Source organism: Mobula hypostoma, chromosome 20 (genome assembly GCF_963921235.1).
Source record: "Mobula hypostoma chromosome 20, sMobHyp1.1, whole genome shotgun sequence".
NCBI classification, from domain to species: Eukaryota; Metazoa; Chordata; class Chondrichthyes; order Myliobatiformes; family Myliobatidae; genus Mobula; species Mobula hypostoma.
Window position 1 is genome coordinate 44,659,210 of NC_086116.1, and position 16,107 is coordinate 44,675,316.

At 44.5% G+C, this 16,107-nt stretch overlaps 1 protein-coding gene across 3 annotated transcripts in view; it reads left to right on the forward strand.

Moving 5' to 3' along the window:
* Nucleotides 1–16,107, forward strand: part of camk1da (calcium/calmodulin-dependent protein kinase 1Da) — a 314,363-nt gene that overhangs the window by 193,198 nt on the left and 105,058 nt on the right. For all 3 annotated transcript variants that reach the window (XM_063072776.1, XM_063072778.1, XM_063072777.1), the window contains exon 4: nt 15,044–15,182. In XM_063072776.1, coding sequence (XP_062928846.1) covers nt 15,044–15,182 — 139 coding nt within the window. The remainder of the gene's footprint in view (nt 1–15,043; nt 15,183–16,107) is intronic.

Here is a 16,107-nt window from a genome sequence, read left to right on the forward strand (position 1 = left end):
AGGTTACAGCGGGACATTGATAGGATGCAAAACTAGGCTGAGAAGTGGCAGATGGAGTTCAACCCAGATAAGTGTGAGGTGGTTCATTCTGGGAGGTCAAATATGATGGCAGAATATAGTATTAGTGGCAAGATTCTTGGCAGTGTGGAGGATCAGAGGGATCTTGTGGTCCAAGTCCATTGGACACTCAAAGCTGCTGCGCAGGTTGACTCTGTGGTTAAGAAGGCATACGGTGTATTGGCCTTCATCAATTGTGGGATTGAGTTCAAGAACTGAGAGGTAATGTTACATCTATATAGGAACCTGTTCAGACCTCACTTGGAGTACTGTGCTCAATTCTGGTCACCTCACTACAGGAAGAATGTGGAAACCATAGAAAGGGTGCAGAGGAGATTTACAAGGATGTTGCCTGGATTGGCGAGCATGTTTTATGAGAATAGGTTGAGTGAACTTGACCTTTTCTCCTTGGAGCGATGGAGGATGAGAGGTGACCTGATAGAGGTGCATAAGATGATGAGAGGCATTGATCGTGGATAGTCAGAGGCTTTTCCCCAGGGCTGAAATGGCTAACATGAGAGGGCACAGTTCTAAGGTGCTTGGAAGTGGGTACAAAGAGGATGTCAGGGGTAAGTTTTTTACGCAGAGAGTGGTGAGTGCGTGGAATAGGCTGCCGGTGATGGTGGTGGAGGTGGATACGACAGAGTCTTTTAAGAGACTCCTGGATAGGTACATGGAGCTTAGAAAAATCGAGGCTTATGGGTAAACAGAGGTAATTTCTAAAGTAATTACGTGTTCGGCACAGCGTTGTGGGCTGAAGAGCCTGTATTGTGCTGTAGGTTTTCTATGTTTCTATAAGGAAGGCAAATGCAATGTTATGTCATTCCAAGAGGTTTAGAACATAAAAGCGAAGATGTATTTAAAGATACGGTACAGAAGAAGCTCTTCTGGCTCAACGAGTAGTGTCACCCCACAACTCACCTACCCTGACCCTGATCACAGGAAAATTTACACTGACCTATTAGCCTACTAACCAGTAGGCCTTTGGCCTGTAGGAGAAGCCTGTGTTCCCGGAGGAACCCCATGTGGTCACGGATAGAACTACAAACTCCTTACAGACGGAGCTGGAATCGAACTCCAAACTCTGACACGTCAAGCTGTAATAGCATTGCTCTAACCACTAGGCTACCATGACACACCAAAGCATTAGGCTCCTGTCCTTCCCTGCGAATGTCTTGGTCAGACCTCACGTAGAGTATTATGAGAAGTTTAGCGCCCTTGCCTAGAAAGGATGTGCTGGCATTGGAGAGAGTCCAGAGGAGGTTCACGAGAATGATCCTGGGATGAAAGGGTTAACGTCTGAGGAGAGTATGGTGGCTCTGGGCTTGTACTCACTGGATTTTAGAAGAATGCTGGGCGATCTCACTGAGACTTAGCAAATGTTGAAATACCCATTCAGAGAGGAAATGCTGAGTATGTGGGAGGGTCTATGACCAGAGGACACAGCCTCAGAATAGAAGGATTTCCATTCAGAACTGAGAAGAATTTCTTTAGCCAGAGTGTGGGTAATCTGTGGAGTTCATTGCCATGGATGGCTGTGGAAGCCAAGGCATCGGGTATATTTAAAGCGGAGGTTGATAGATTCATAATTAATAAGGGCATCAGAGGTCACAGGGCGAAGGCAGGAGAATGGGGTTGAGAGGGAAAACAGATCAACCATGGTTGAATGGCAGAGTAGACTCGATGGGCTGAATGGCCTAATTTTGCTCCTACGTCTCATGGTCTTATGAATGCTGGTCTGCAGATAACACACAGAAGCTGAAAAAGGAATCAATAGAAAACGTAGATCTTATTGACGTGTAGTAAATTAGCACGTTCATTGTTGATTTGGTTTATTGTTGTCTCACGTACCAAGGTACAGTGAAAAACATAGGTCTCGGTCGGCACAATTGAGTTGGGCCGAGGCGTCTCTGTTACATGCTGTATAACTCTAAGATTCTCCTCAGGCAGAAGATACTAAAACCTGAAAGTATATACCACCAGGCTCAGGAACAGCTTCCACCCCGCTGTTGTAAGACTATTGAATCAACGTCACATATGCTAAAAGATGAGCTGGTGATCTCCCATCTTGGCCCTTGCACTTGATTTGTCTGCCTGCACTGCACTTTCTCTGTAACTGCAACACTCAATTCTACAATCTATTTCTCTCTTTGCTACCTCAGTATTCTTTCGTACGGAATGATCTGTCTGGATGGCACAGAAACAAAAGCCTTTTCCTCCATCTCCAGAAGATTCTCTTCGTGTATCACATGTACATCAAATCTGTGAAATGTGCTGTTTGTATCAACGACCAACGTAGGCGAGGATGAGCAGGGGCAGCCCGCGAGCGTCGACACCAACATAACATGCCCACAATTTACTAACCCGTATATCTTTGGAATGAGGGAGGAAACAGAAAGGCTTGGTGCTCAGGGGTGGTATGGTCGTGTAGCGGTTAGTGTAACGTATTACACTGCCAGTGACCCAGGTTTAATTCTCACCACTGTCTCTAAAGTATATTGAACATTACAATACAGACCCTTTGGCCCAAAATGTTCTGTCAACCATTTAACCTACTGTAACAACAATATAACCCTTCCCTCCTACATAGTCATCCATTTGTCAGCTATCCACGTGCCTATCAATGAGTTTCTTAAATGCCTCTTATGTATCTGTCTGGAAGCTCACAACTGGTGTCAGAGTTGGATTTAATAGATGCGTGGCTCATTTTGAAGAAACCCAAAGGAGTTACTGCAGTGCATGGGCAAATAGCTATCGCTCAACCAAAACCAATCAAGAATGATCACTTTGCTGCTTTTGTATGGGTGAAAACCGGCTACTGTGTTTCCTATTTTAAAGTTTAGCTTCGTTTGTCTCACATGCATCGGAACATCAAAACGTACAATGAAATGTGTGTTTGTGTCAATGTCCACACAGCCCGAGGATGCCAACATTGCAGCCCCAGAACTTGCTAACCCTAACGTGTAATTCTTTGGAATGTGGGAGGAAACCAGAGCATCTCGAGGATACCCATGTGGTGACTGGAAGAACGTCCAAACTCCTTACAGGTGGCGGTGGGAATTGAACCCCAGTTGTTGATCCGGGCGCTGTAAAGTGATTGCACTAGTCGCTGTAATCGCTGTGCTACCAATACACGTACAGGTGACAATGCCAATACCAATGCCTCTGCTACCCATGGTGGCAAGGTGAGGGCAGAGATCCCAGACAACCAGGACCTCAGTGGCAGAGCTGGTGACATATCACAGTGGCAGTGAGGTGGAGGAAGACCACGGCAGTGATGGGTCTCCAGTTATCTTGCACTGCCTGCTCCTGGACCCTAACCCCGATCTTTCGCAGACCACGCTTTGGCTGCCCTTGCACCAGCTTCCGTACTTTAAACAACGTCACGCAGCGGCGTTCTCCATTGAGGTAACACCCCAACATCCCGATTATGTGGATCCTGGATTGGCCTTTTCAGCCCCCTGACAACCTACCAGTAAGACAACCCCCTTGGAGAACGTCGAACTCGACTCGAGCGATCGCACGACTACACCTTGAGCTAATTTTCCTCTTTTATTGCTCTGCCCACCTGCTACACTCACTCCTTTTTACTCCATAATCTCTGAGCAATTATGATTCCACTGAGGAAATGTCTAGCTGTACAATCTCGATGCCTTTGCCTACTTCGCATTCACAACTCTCGCTGTGTTACAAAGGAAGCTTTGTAAAGCTCATTGCTGCAATGTCGAAATATTGTCAACGTTCCTACAAATGTCGCTGCCTGGTGTTAACAAAATAGCTTTTAAATCGCAGTTAAATAGTTGCAAGGACCTTAATTTTAGTTAACTATTGGTGAACCCTGCTCCTTTAACAGGCAGTAAGATCAAACTTACAAGAGAGGGGAGAAAAGAGAATGTCTGGGGGTGGGGGGGAGGGAGGGGTCTTTAATAATTCTGGCTGTTTTCCTGAGGCAGTGTCAAGTGTAGACCATAGAGGGGAGGCTGGTCTGTGATGTGCTGAGCTGTGCCCACACGGTGATCACGGGCAGAGCCGTTGCCATACCAAATTGTGATGTATCCAGGTGGGGTGCTTTCTATGGTACATCTTTAAAAATTGGTGCGCTTTGACGGAGACATGCTGAATTTCTTCATGCCACTAACTGACAAAGTTTATCTGGGTCTACTTGTTGCAGGGTACCTTTCTGTCGGGAAGGTGTTGTCTTCCAAGGCTTGAGTAGGATAAGTTTATACGTAATGGACAATAAGGTGCAAGAACTATGCTGAGGTGATTTGTGAGATCAAATGTCCATCTTACAGTATGGGACAGTTCAATTGTCTTAGAACAGCGGGACAGAGGCTGTCCTTGAGACTAGTAGGATGTGCTTCCAGGCTTCTGTCTGATGGGAGATGTGAGAAGAGAGAATGTTGAGGATGGTGTGGGGTCTTCGATAATTCTGGCTGCTCTACTGAGGTAGACACTCCACTGAAGGAAGGTGGTTCAAGTTCAAGTTTAATTGTCATTCAACTATACTTGAACACAGCCAAGCAAAAATGACATTTAAGATAGCAAGCACATACAAGACAGCAGTAAAATGCAGACAGACAAAAAATATATACAGTCCAGGATCCTGAGTCTATGGATGTTGCAGAAACCTGCATTCGAACACAATACAGCCTGTCTCCTGATTGGATGCTGCACCACACCGGCTCTGTCTCCCCCTTTCTCTCTCTCTCACTTACTCTGTCTCCCTCTCTCTCTTCCTCTCTCTCCCCCTCTCCCTCGCACCTCAATCTCACACGTTTGGCGGAGCCCGAGATTGTCTTCCCCAGACTTACATAGTCGAGGAAATGAGGGTGTTTCTCATGAAGGATCTCAAATGATAACCGTCTTTCGCTCTCCACCGATGCTGCCGGCTTTCTGAGTGTAGCTTGCATTTTCTGTTTTACTTAATCCAGGACACTGCCTTGTTTAGAAAGCCTGCCTTATGATGAGAGGTCAAGTCAGTGAGGGCTTTTCTCTTTGGAGCAAAGGAGGATGAGAGGTGACTTGATAGAAATGTCCAAGATTATAAGAGGCATTGATAGGATCAACAGCGAGAGATTTTTTCTCAGGGCAGCAGTGGCTAAAGTGAGGTTGCATTATTTTAAGGTGATTGGAGGAAAGTATAGGTGGGATGTCAGAGGCAAGTATTTTGCACAGCGAGGGGTGGGTGCATAGAACACGTTTCCAAGGATGGTGGTGGAGGCAGGCACATTAGGGACATTTAAGATACTCTTAAACAGGCACATGGGTAAAAGAGAAATGAAGGGCTTTGTGAGAGGGATGGGTTAGACTGATCTTAGATTAGGTTAAAAGGTCAGCACAACATCGAGGGCTGTAGGTCCTGTGTTGTTCTGTGCTCTATGTTCTATTTCAGATGTAAGGATTGCACAGCGTTGTCTCAGAATGGATACCTGGATTCACACAGTACTCTGTTCCAATATTTTTGCCCTAATCCACATCTGTAAAGCAGATTATTCATTACCACAATGATAACTGTAGTTGCTTGCTGTGCGCAAATTGTTTGCAGCATTTCCTGGGTTATATCATTGTTTATAGAATTCTCGGGAATGTGCTGTGATTGTGAAGGGCGTTGCAGAAGACCGTGGCTGTCATTTATTGTTGAGTTCTTTATCTGCCTCATTCGCTACAGCTCGTCAACCTTCTCATGGTGATGAGAAGCTTGTGTGCAGTGACCAGTGTCTGAGTTATTAGCGTCTGTGCATGTTGTCTGGATTCACTCTGCGAACCAGAACCGTAGGACCCTCCGCTAGGAAAAGATTAACACTTCAAGCCTTCAGTTCACTAAATCTATAAGTAACTTATAAAGATTAGCTCTATTGGTCACACGTACATTGAAGCATACAGTGAAATACATCATTTGCATCATTGCAATTTGCACCTAAGACATTTGCACCCTACTGTATATCATCTGATTAAGCATTCTTTGTTGTTCACATAATGCATTTGGGTGATATGTAAAAGTACGTGAATGACATGTGTCATCACGCCACCATGTCATAAGTGCACACCTTGCTGAAAGGTAAAGTCGAGGTTTACACGCAATCCTCAGGCTCTCTTGTTTTCCTTTTAATTAGTTTTATGTTTTGGAGTTCAAGATGCTTGAGTTAAAAAAGAAACACAGCACATGCTTCTTCAAGAAGGGACTGAGTTGGTTGGGTTAAAAAAAAAAAGCAGAAAGCAGACAGGTTCATGGGTTCATTAACAGTGAGTACCGGGTAATGATAATCATAAATAAAAAAGAAGCAGAAATGTCTGGCCACATCGGAAAGATAGATGCATTTGATTGCATATAAGATAACTGAATATTATATACTGAGCAAATTGAGCTGCATTTTAAAGCAAATGAAATAGCCAATGAGAAGCAAGTGCCAGTTTTGCTGAGTGTAATAGGTGGAAAGGCAAACAGTTTGTATAGAAGTTTAACTGCTCCAATCAAACCAGCTGAAATGAGCTTTGCTAATATTGTTATAATAACGTAGGAACATTTAGAACCAAAACCATTGTTGATTGCAGAATGCTTTAGGATTCATAAGCAGAATCAAAAGGAAGGGAGTCCATTTTAACTTACGTGTCAGAATTGAAGAAGTTGAGCATTGTAAGTTCAGTGATGCTCTTAATGCTGCAGAAAGATTGTTTAGTTTGTGGAATCCTACAGGAAAGCATTCAGGAACAGCTCATAAGTGAAGCAGTTGAAATAGCTATATCAATGGAAACAGCAGGCTGAGACACCATTGAGTTACAATCAGGAATGAAAATAGACGTGAACAAAATTGCAATATCTAAACAGACACCTGCCTGGCCAAACAAATTGTGTTACCATTGTGACAAGTGCTCATATACACCAAACTAATGTAAGTTTAAAGGCGAAACTTCCAGAAAGTGCAACAAAGTAGGACTCATACAAAGATCATGTTGGACCGACAAAAATAAATGGAAAGAGAAAAAGAGAAAAAGTCAAGTTGCAGTTTCAAAAAGAGCACTAATCTGCATGCTGTGAATGAAAAATCTGATAATGATGATAGTGACACAGGACTGCACAGCCTTAAGATTTACAATGTAAAAACTAACAATGTAGCTTACACCAGAAGTGAACGACAAATTAATTAAAATGGAATTGGACACTGGCCCAGCTGTTTCAGTCATTCCACAAAATGAGTTTGAATGGCATTTCAAAGATACTAATCTGAAGCCTGCAGACATCCAAGAACTTATACTGGTGAAAAGGTAACTCTTGTGGGAATGATATTTGCAACAGTGAAATACAACATTTAATGATTCATATTGGGCTTGTATGGGTAAAAACAGAAGGGCTAGCATTGTTGTCCCGAGTGGCTGAGACAACTAGAATTTATTTGGTGATCCAGCCACCATTTACATGCCACAACCCCTGCAATAGGATCAACTGAAAGCGAATTAAGAAAGGTACTGGATGGTGCCACAGCAATGTTCAAGGATGGCATTGGAAAACTCAAACATATTTTACAAGGGTAAAATAGTATTAAATGAAAATGCCACACTCAGGTTTTGGAAAGCCTGTCCGTTTCGTTATACCATCTGTGATAAAGTAGCCAGTGAATTAGAATGCATGGAAGCCTAAAGAATTCTTTCCAGGAATGAGTGGAGTCCATCGGCAGCACCAGTGGTCCCAGTAGCCAAGAAGAATGGATTTGTCTGAAGCTGTGATGATTCTAAGGTCACCATAAATCCAGTACTGTAGATAGATTAATGCCCTCTGCCAAGATTGAGGATATCTTTGCAACACTTTCTGGAAGGAAGCACTTCAGTAAATTGGACTTAGCTGAGGAGATGGAAGAAGAATCTGAAATATTTCTCACCATAAGCACTCACAAAGGGCTTTATCGCTATAATAGGCTTATTTTTGGAGCAGCTTCTGCACCAACACTCTGGCAGAAAGCTATGGACCAGGTGCTACAAGACTGCCAGGCATTCAGTGTTACCTGGATGACATCATTGCTACTAGTAAAGATGACGAGGAACATCTCCAAAATCTCAAGATAGCGTTAAAACAATTAGAAGATTATAGGCCCAGGACACAAAACAACTAGTGTGAATTCTTTAAACCAAGCATTGCTTATCGTGGTCACACCATTGACGCATGAAATTGAAAGTGTGTGGAGGACGTTCCCGAGACTGGGATTGAACCCTGCTCTCTGGAGTTATGAAGCAGCAACTCAAACCGCTGTGCCAGCATGTCACCTTCCAATGGTTCTGGAGCTGCTGTGAATGATTATTTACAGGGAGTTCTCTCCCATTCCATGAGTTGTTATAGTTACATCTTTCAGAACTGTAGTGACCTACCTACAAGGTAATATGTAGTTTGTAATTCTAAATTGCCATCTTAAAGGCCATCCTACCATTGCTGTCTGGTCTGGGGCAGCATTCTCTCACAGTATACAGAAATTACAGTGAACTGTCAGGTCAGTCCGAAGGGTCATTGGCTGCAGTCTGTCATCACTGCGGGAGTTGTATGTGTCCAGGACATGGAAGCGGGCAAGAAAAAAATCATTGCAGACATGACCCAGCCTGCAAATTGCTTTTTCCAAAAGCTGCCTTCAGTAAAGTCCTATAGGTCTTCACACTATCTTTAAGGATTCTTCCCCCAAGCAATTAATCTGATCAACCATTCTAGTTAATCCCCACCCCGTCTATTACCCCATCACTACATATTTATGATATTTATTTTTATGCACATTTCATTCCATATGTAATTTGTTTATCCCTTTTAATTGTTTAATATTGCTTTTGTTGCAAGTAACACCAACACACCACAGCAAATTCCTAATACATATTAACGTATATGGTGAATAAAGTTGATCCCTGATGCTTGATGTAGTTTGTAAAAATAATTTCTCTAACTTTCATCAAAGTAATCAAAAATATTTGGGAATTTTGTGAGCTATTGTCAACTTTTTCAATTTTCCTGTTCACAGTTTCCTCATTTGAAACGATAACAAATGAGAGATGGAATTGCAGAGTTCCTAAAGTTGAAGATTACAACTGTTGCAGTGAGAAGTAATTGCATGTTTATTGAGAAGTTTCCTTCGTGGCTCTCCAGCGCCCTCTAGTGGAACATGTCACATTGTGCCATATTTTGGGAGTGGTATTGATATGGGTTTTGGTCTATTATTGTCACATGTACCAAGATATAGTGGAAAGCTTGTCTTTATACAGATCAAATCACTACATGGTGTATTGAGGTAGAACAATAGAGCACAGTACAGTTTTGCTGAAAGTATGTTCTTTGTAAAGTGAGCACCGGACTGAGTTTACAAGCAGGAGATAGGAAGGGTTAAATAAGTTAGGACTTTATTCCCTGGAGCATAGGAGAATGGGGGAGATCTTAACATAGAACAGTACAGTGCCATACAGGCTATTTGGCCCACAGTGCAAAGAATGAAGGGATCGTGTACAGGCAGAAGAGATTTAGAAACAGTGGCTATCTATCCCCCTCCATCAATGCTACCTGACCTGCTGAGTTCCTCCTGCACTTTGTGTGCATTCCTCAAGATTTCCAGCATCCGCAGAACCTCTTGTGTTTTAGAGATATAGTTTACTTAAGCACAGACACCATAGACAGTATAGTTTACTCTGTTCTAAGTTCTAAAGACAAAATCAAAACATAAGTTTATGAAAAGAGTAAACAAGTGATCGTTATCTCTGTATATGCCTCCCTCCCTTTTCTTAGGAAATGGGAGAGACTCGGATCAGAGGGCACAGCCACAGAATAGAAAGACGTCTGTTTAGGACAGAGATGAGGAGGAATTTCTTTAGCCAGAGGGTGGTGAGCCTGTGGAATTCATTGCCACAGACGGCTGTGGAGACCAAGTCGTTGGGCATATTTAAAGCGGAGGCTGGATAAGTTCTTGACTAGTCAGGGCATCAAAGGTTATGGGGAGAAGGCAGGAGAATGGGGTTGAGAGCTTCCTGGTAGCATAAATGCCTTACAGCACAGATGACCCGGGTTCAATTCCCACTGCTCCCTGTAAGGAGTTTGTGTGTTCTCCCTGTGACCACATGGGTTTCCTCCAGGTGCTCGGGTTTCCTCCCACAGTTCAAAGATGTGCCGGTTGGTAGGTTAATCTGTCATTGTAAATATCCCCACGATTAGGCTCAGATTAAATTGAGAGGTTGCTGTGCAGTGTGGCACGAAGGGCCAGAAGGGCTGTATCTCAATAAAATAAAAATAAAAAATAAATCAGCCATGACTGAATGGCTGAACAGACTCGATGGGCCGAATGACCTAATTCTGCTCCCGTGTCTTATGGTCTTAACAAGTCGAACAGTGGCATCAGATCAATGAGCTTATTCAAGGGGGATATTAGAGGAAGGTTTTTTACTCAGAGAGTGGTTGGTGCGTGGAATGCACTGCCTGAGTCAGTGGTGGAGGCAGATACACTAGTGAAGTTTAAGAGACTACTAGACAGGTATATGTAGGAATTTAAGGTGGGGGGTTATATGGGAGGCAGGGTTTGAGGGTCGGCACAACATTGTGGGCCGAAGGGCCTGTAATGTGCTGTACTATTCTATGATTCTCAGACACAGGTGTTGACTCTTAAGGTACAGGAGGTACCTAATAAAGTGGCCACTGTGTATGTTCAAGGTCTTCTGTGGCTGTAGCCCATCTATTTCAAGGTTTGATCTGTTGTGTGTTCGGAGATGCTCTTCTGCACACCTCTGTTGTAATGTGTGGTTATTCGAGTTACTGTCGCCTTCCTGTCAGCTTGAACCAGTCCGGCTATTCTTCTTCTACTTCTCTCATTAACAAGGCGTTTTTGCCAACAGAACGGCTACTCACTGGATTTTTTTCACACTATTATCTGTAAACTCTAAAGGTCGTTGAGCCTGAAAATCCCAGGAGATCAGCAGTTTCTGAAATACTCAGACCACCCCATCTGGCACCAACAATCATTCCACGGCCAAAGTCACATAGATCACATTTCTTCCCCATACAGGTGTTTGGTCTGGACAACAACTGAACCCCTTGGCCATGTCTGCATGCTTTTATGTATTGAGTTGCTGCCACATGACTGGCTGATTAGATATTTGAATTAATGAGCAGGTGTACAGATGTACCTAATAAGTAGCTGCTAAATGTATGTCCTACACCATCAAAATGCAACATCGTCTCCAATAAACATTTGTCTAGTGGAAATAATTCGCATGTTAAACCAGACAATTTATTTCTTTTGCAAAGTTTATTTTATGATTCTCTGCAGCATCTTTCATCACTAAGAGAAACTATACTCTCGATTAATTAATCTGGTCACGATTCCAATATATTTTCATTTCCTCTCACGATTCAAGATTCATGATTGTTTAATGTCATCCCTAGTAGGCAAGTGTAAAATAATTGTTACTCTGGATCTGATACAGCACAAGTAAACAGAATAAACAGATAAAAAACACTAATAAAAATAAATATAATTACATAAAATAGTTGTAAACGTAGATTGATTGTATGGCCATAAAGTGATGCTGGGCACAGGAATGTCTGTACATAATGTGATTCTGACAAGAAATGATAAAGTAGTCATGGAGTGGGTTAGTGGGTGGAAGTGTCGATCTTCTGGTGGGATTGGTACTGGGAAAGCAGATTCTGAGCTGATTACGTAACTCCTGCAATAAAACAGGGCGGGAGCCCATCCCCAACCCTAATTAGTTATAGAATCTTGAGCTGAGTAGAGATTACACAGAGCTGAAGTATTTAGTCACTGTGAAGTAGATTAACCATTCAAATTACATGTTGTAATGTTAAGAAGGAGGTCTTCATTCAAGAGGTGCATGGTGGAGTTCTCTGGAAGTGTAGTCAGTGCTGTCACGGAGGAACTCAGCATGGAAAAAATCATTCAGCCCAACTAAACCATGCTGACCAAGATACCTGCTTCAGCCAATCACAGATGGAGCATCTGAAGCCTGATCAAAGTCAAGTTTGTTGCCATCTGTACAAGTATATGTGTGCATAGGTGCAGTGAAAAACATGCAAGGGCATTATAGTATCATAGTGGTTGATAGATAGATAGACATACTTTACTGAGCCCGAGGGAAATTGGGTTTTGTTACAGTTGCACCAACCAAGAATAGAGTATAAATATAGCAATATAAAACCATAAATCATTAAATAATAATATGTAAGTTATGCCAGATGGAAATAGATCCAGGACCAGCCTATTGGCTCAGGGTGTCTGACCCTCCAAGGGAGGAGTTGTAAAGTTTGATGGCCACAGGCAGGAATGACTTCCTATGACGCTCAGTGCTGCATCTCGGTGCACGGCGTGGCGCTTTATGGCACCAGCAATCAGGAATCAGGGTTCATTTCCTGCCGCTGTCTGTAAGGAGTTTTCCCCGTGACCGCGTGGATTTCCTCCTCCGAGTGTACCAGTCTCCTCCCACACTCCAAAGACATGGGGGTTAGGGTTAGTAAGTTATGGGCGTGCTTTGTTGGTGTTGGAAGTGTGGTAACACCTGCAGGCTGCTGCCAGCACATCCGAGACACGAATGATGCGTTTCATTGTATGATTTGATGTTTCAATGTACACGTGACAAATAAAGTCAACCTTTCATCTTTCTACTCAATTTGCTTGTAGTAGCATCACTGATGTGTGGCATCCGAAAAGCAGCATTCACAGGAAAAAAGACGTAAATTCAACACAAATTAGACAATCTTTACATGAAAGAACACTTTCAGAATAAAACCATGCAGTGCAAAGTAGTCATAGCGTTGCTGGCTCGGGAACTAGATGAGTGAAGGGAAGTAGCTGTTCTTGAACCAGGTGGTGTGAGACTTCAGGTGTCTGTACCTCCTGACTGATGGTGCCAGTGAGAAGACGGCACGGCCCAGATGGGGGGATCTTTGATGATGGATATTGTCTCCTTGAGGCAGCACCTTCCGTAGATACTACTGATGAGGGACGGGTCATCTGGGGACTGAGGTGAAGAAAAACATCTTCAGAAGTTGGTGATCCTTCGGAATTCTCTACCACAGACATAGAGTGAAGTCAAGGCTGGGATCACTAGATTTTTGAGATGGATGCTGGGAGAGGCGACAGGGTAGACAAGGTGCAGGATTTGGTGTGACCTCGTTGCATGCAGGAATACCTCAAGAACCCTAATGGACAACTATTGCTCACGTTCCCTAGAGGCCAGTCAGCACGTTGCCTAACGTGGTGAGGGAAGATTGTGTATTCGGTACTAGGAAAACCAAGCCCAGTTACGTATGCTCGGAGCAAGAACAGCAACAGAGTAGTAAAAGTAAATGTTTTCACTGGGTCACCTTAGCAACAGTACACGCCGGACAGCGTGGGAGCAATGAACTGGGCCCGCCGAGACAAAAACCTGTGCAGGCAACAGCCCGCGTGAAAAGAGAGAGAGTGCTCGGTGCGCAGGAGGCCCGGCGATTCAGGGTGCGATCGATCAAGCGGTCACACGTGCACTTGCCGCATTCTCGCGGTTGATCCGATACGGTTCAGAGACCCCTGGGTTACTCCGCTGTGGAGTAGATAATCGCAGCACACACCCCGCGCAGAGTCCCTTCAAACAGGAAAGGGTGGCTGGGTGGCATGGTAGTGTAGCGGTTAGTGTAAAACTATTACAGCACCAGTGACCCAGGTTCAATTGCCGTCTCTCCCTCCCACAATCCAGACATACGGGTTGGGGTTATTAAGCTGTGAACATGCTGTGTTGGCAACAGAAGTATAGTATATTGTGGGCCGCCCATCACAAGATATTTATCCAAGATAGTCCCATTTCTTACCCAATGCCCTCTCAATTTTCCCTATCCATATCACTTTACACCGCACACTGTCGGAGCAGTGCTGCCAGGATAATCAAGGACACGACCCACCCAGCCAACAAACTTTTCGTCCCTCTTCCCTTCGGGAGAAGGCTCAGGAGCTTGAAGACTCGTACGGCCAGATTTGGGAACAGCTTCTTTCCAACTGTGATAAGACTGCTGAACGGATCCTGACCCAGATCTGGGCCGTACCCTCCAAATATCTGGACCCGCCTCTCGGTTTTTTTGCACTACCTTACTTCCCATTTTTCTATTTTCTATTTATGATTTATAATTTAAATTTTTAATATTTGCTAATTTTTACTATTTTTACTATTTTTAATATTTAATATTTGTAATCCAGGGAGCAGGAAGCGCAGAATCAAATATTGCTGTGATGTTGTACATTCTAGTGTCAATTGTTTGGCGACAATAAAGTATATTGAGTCTGCCGTGCTATATATCGAAATGAAACAAGCCAGCCAAGAGCAGCATGTAGTTAAACCCGTGCATTTTGAGTGAACCATTCAGGCTTCTAGGATAGCATGGCTGTATAGCAGCCAGCGTAACACTATTCCAGCACCAGCAACCCGCGTTAATTTCCTGCCCGTTTGTAAGATGTTTGTACGTTCACCCTGTGACTGCGTGGGTCTGCTCTGCGTGTTCCCGTTTCCTCCCACCTCCCAACGACACGCGGGTCAGTAGGTAAATTGGACACTTTGGCGTAACTGGGCGATGCGGGTGCGTTGGGCTGGAAGGGCCAGGTACCACCCTGTATCTCGAAATAAGTACAAGTAGAACAAATTTGAGACAACCATTCAGATTTTTGGGGTGGCCCAGTCAGGTAGCGGTGAGCATAACACTGTTTCAAGGCAGCGACTGGGGTTCAATCCCCACTCCTGTCTGTAAGGAGTTTGTATGTTCTTCCTGTGACCACGTGGATTTCCTCCGGATGCTCTGGTTTCCTCCCACACAAAGACGTAATTGATCACATGGGTACAACTAGGCAGTGGGGGCTCATCGGGCCAGAAGGGTCTGTTACCATGCAGTAACTTTAAGTAAATACATGGATGAAAGTTTGGAAGGACAATGTTTTAATTTTCTTTCCTCTCACTCATTCTCCCCCACCCACTCCCCCCTCCGCTTTTCCCTCAGGGTGTCAGGGGGCGAGCTGTTTGACCGGATCGTGGAGAAGGGATTCTACACGGAGAAAGACGCCAGCACGCTGATTCGACAGGTGTTGAACGCCGTTCAGTACCTGCACAAAATGTGCATTGTCCACCGTGATCTGAAGGTAGGTTCCAAACCGCCCCCCCGCCCCCCCCCCCACTGGAGGCAGGCGCTGGGGTCTGGAGCAACGAGCATTCTGCTGGGGGAAGCTCAGCGGATCGAGCAGCGACCGTGGAGGGAAAGGGTCCCGATCCAAAATTCAACCATCACTCTGCCTCCACGGATGCTGTCTGACCTGCTCAGTTCCTCCAGGAGTCCGTTTGTTGCTCCGACCCTCATTGCCCTTGCCTGGGAGTTGGGGGTGTGGGACAAAGGTGCGGGGGTGTGGATGGGGTGCAGGGTACGGGGGGGGGGATGGTGGAGAGGAATGAGGCGCAGGTAGAGGGGAGTGGTGCAGAGGGATGAGGGAGATTGGAGTTGAGCAGGTGAAGTGCAGGGAAGTGAGGATGGAGGGGAGGCGAGTGACGGGGAAGGTGAAGTGGATGGAGAGTGGAGCAGAGGGAGAGTGAAAGGATGACAAGAGGGTGGTGAAGGGAGAAAAGGAGTAGGTGAGGAGGAATGGAGGGGAGTGGAGGGGAGTGAGGAGGAACAGGAGGGAGGTATTAGAACATAGTACAGTACAGCACAAGACAGGCCCTTTGGCACATGATGTGCCAACATTTTAATCCACTCAAGATCAATCTAACTCTTCTCTCCCATATGACCCTCCATTTTGCTTTTATCTATGTACTAAGTCTCTTAAACGTCCCTAATGTATCTGTCTCCACCACCACCCTTGGCAGTTCCATACATCACCACTCCGTGTTAAAAGATCTGCCTCTGAAATTCACCCCCCTCATACTCTCCTCCAATCATCTTAAAATTATGCCCCCCTCGTATTAGCCATTTTTGCCTTGGGAAAATGTTGCTGGCTGTCCAGTCGATCTATGCCTCTTACGTCTGATACCCTTCTATCAAGTCCCCTGTCCTCCTCTTTCACTCCAAAGGGA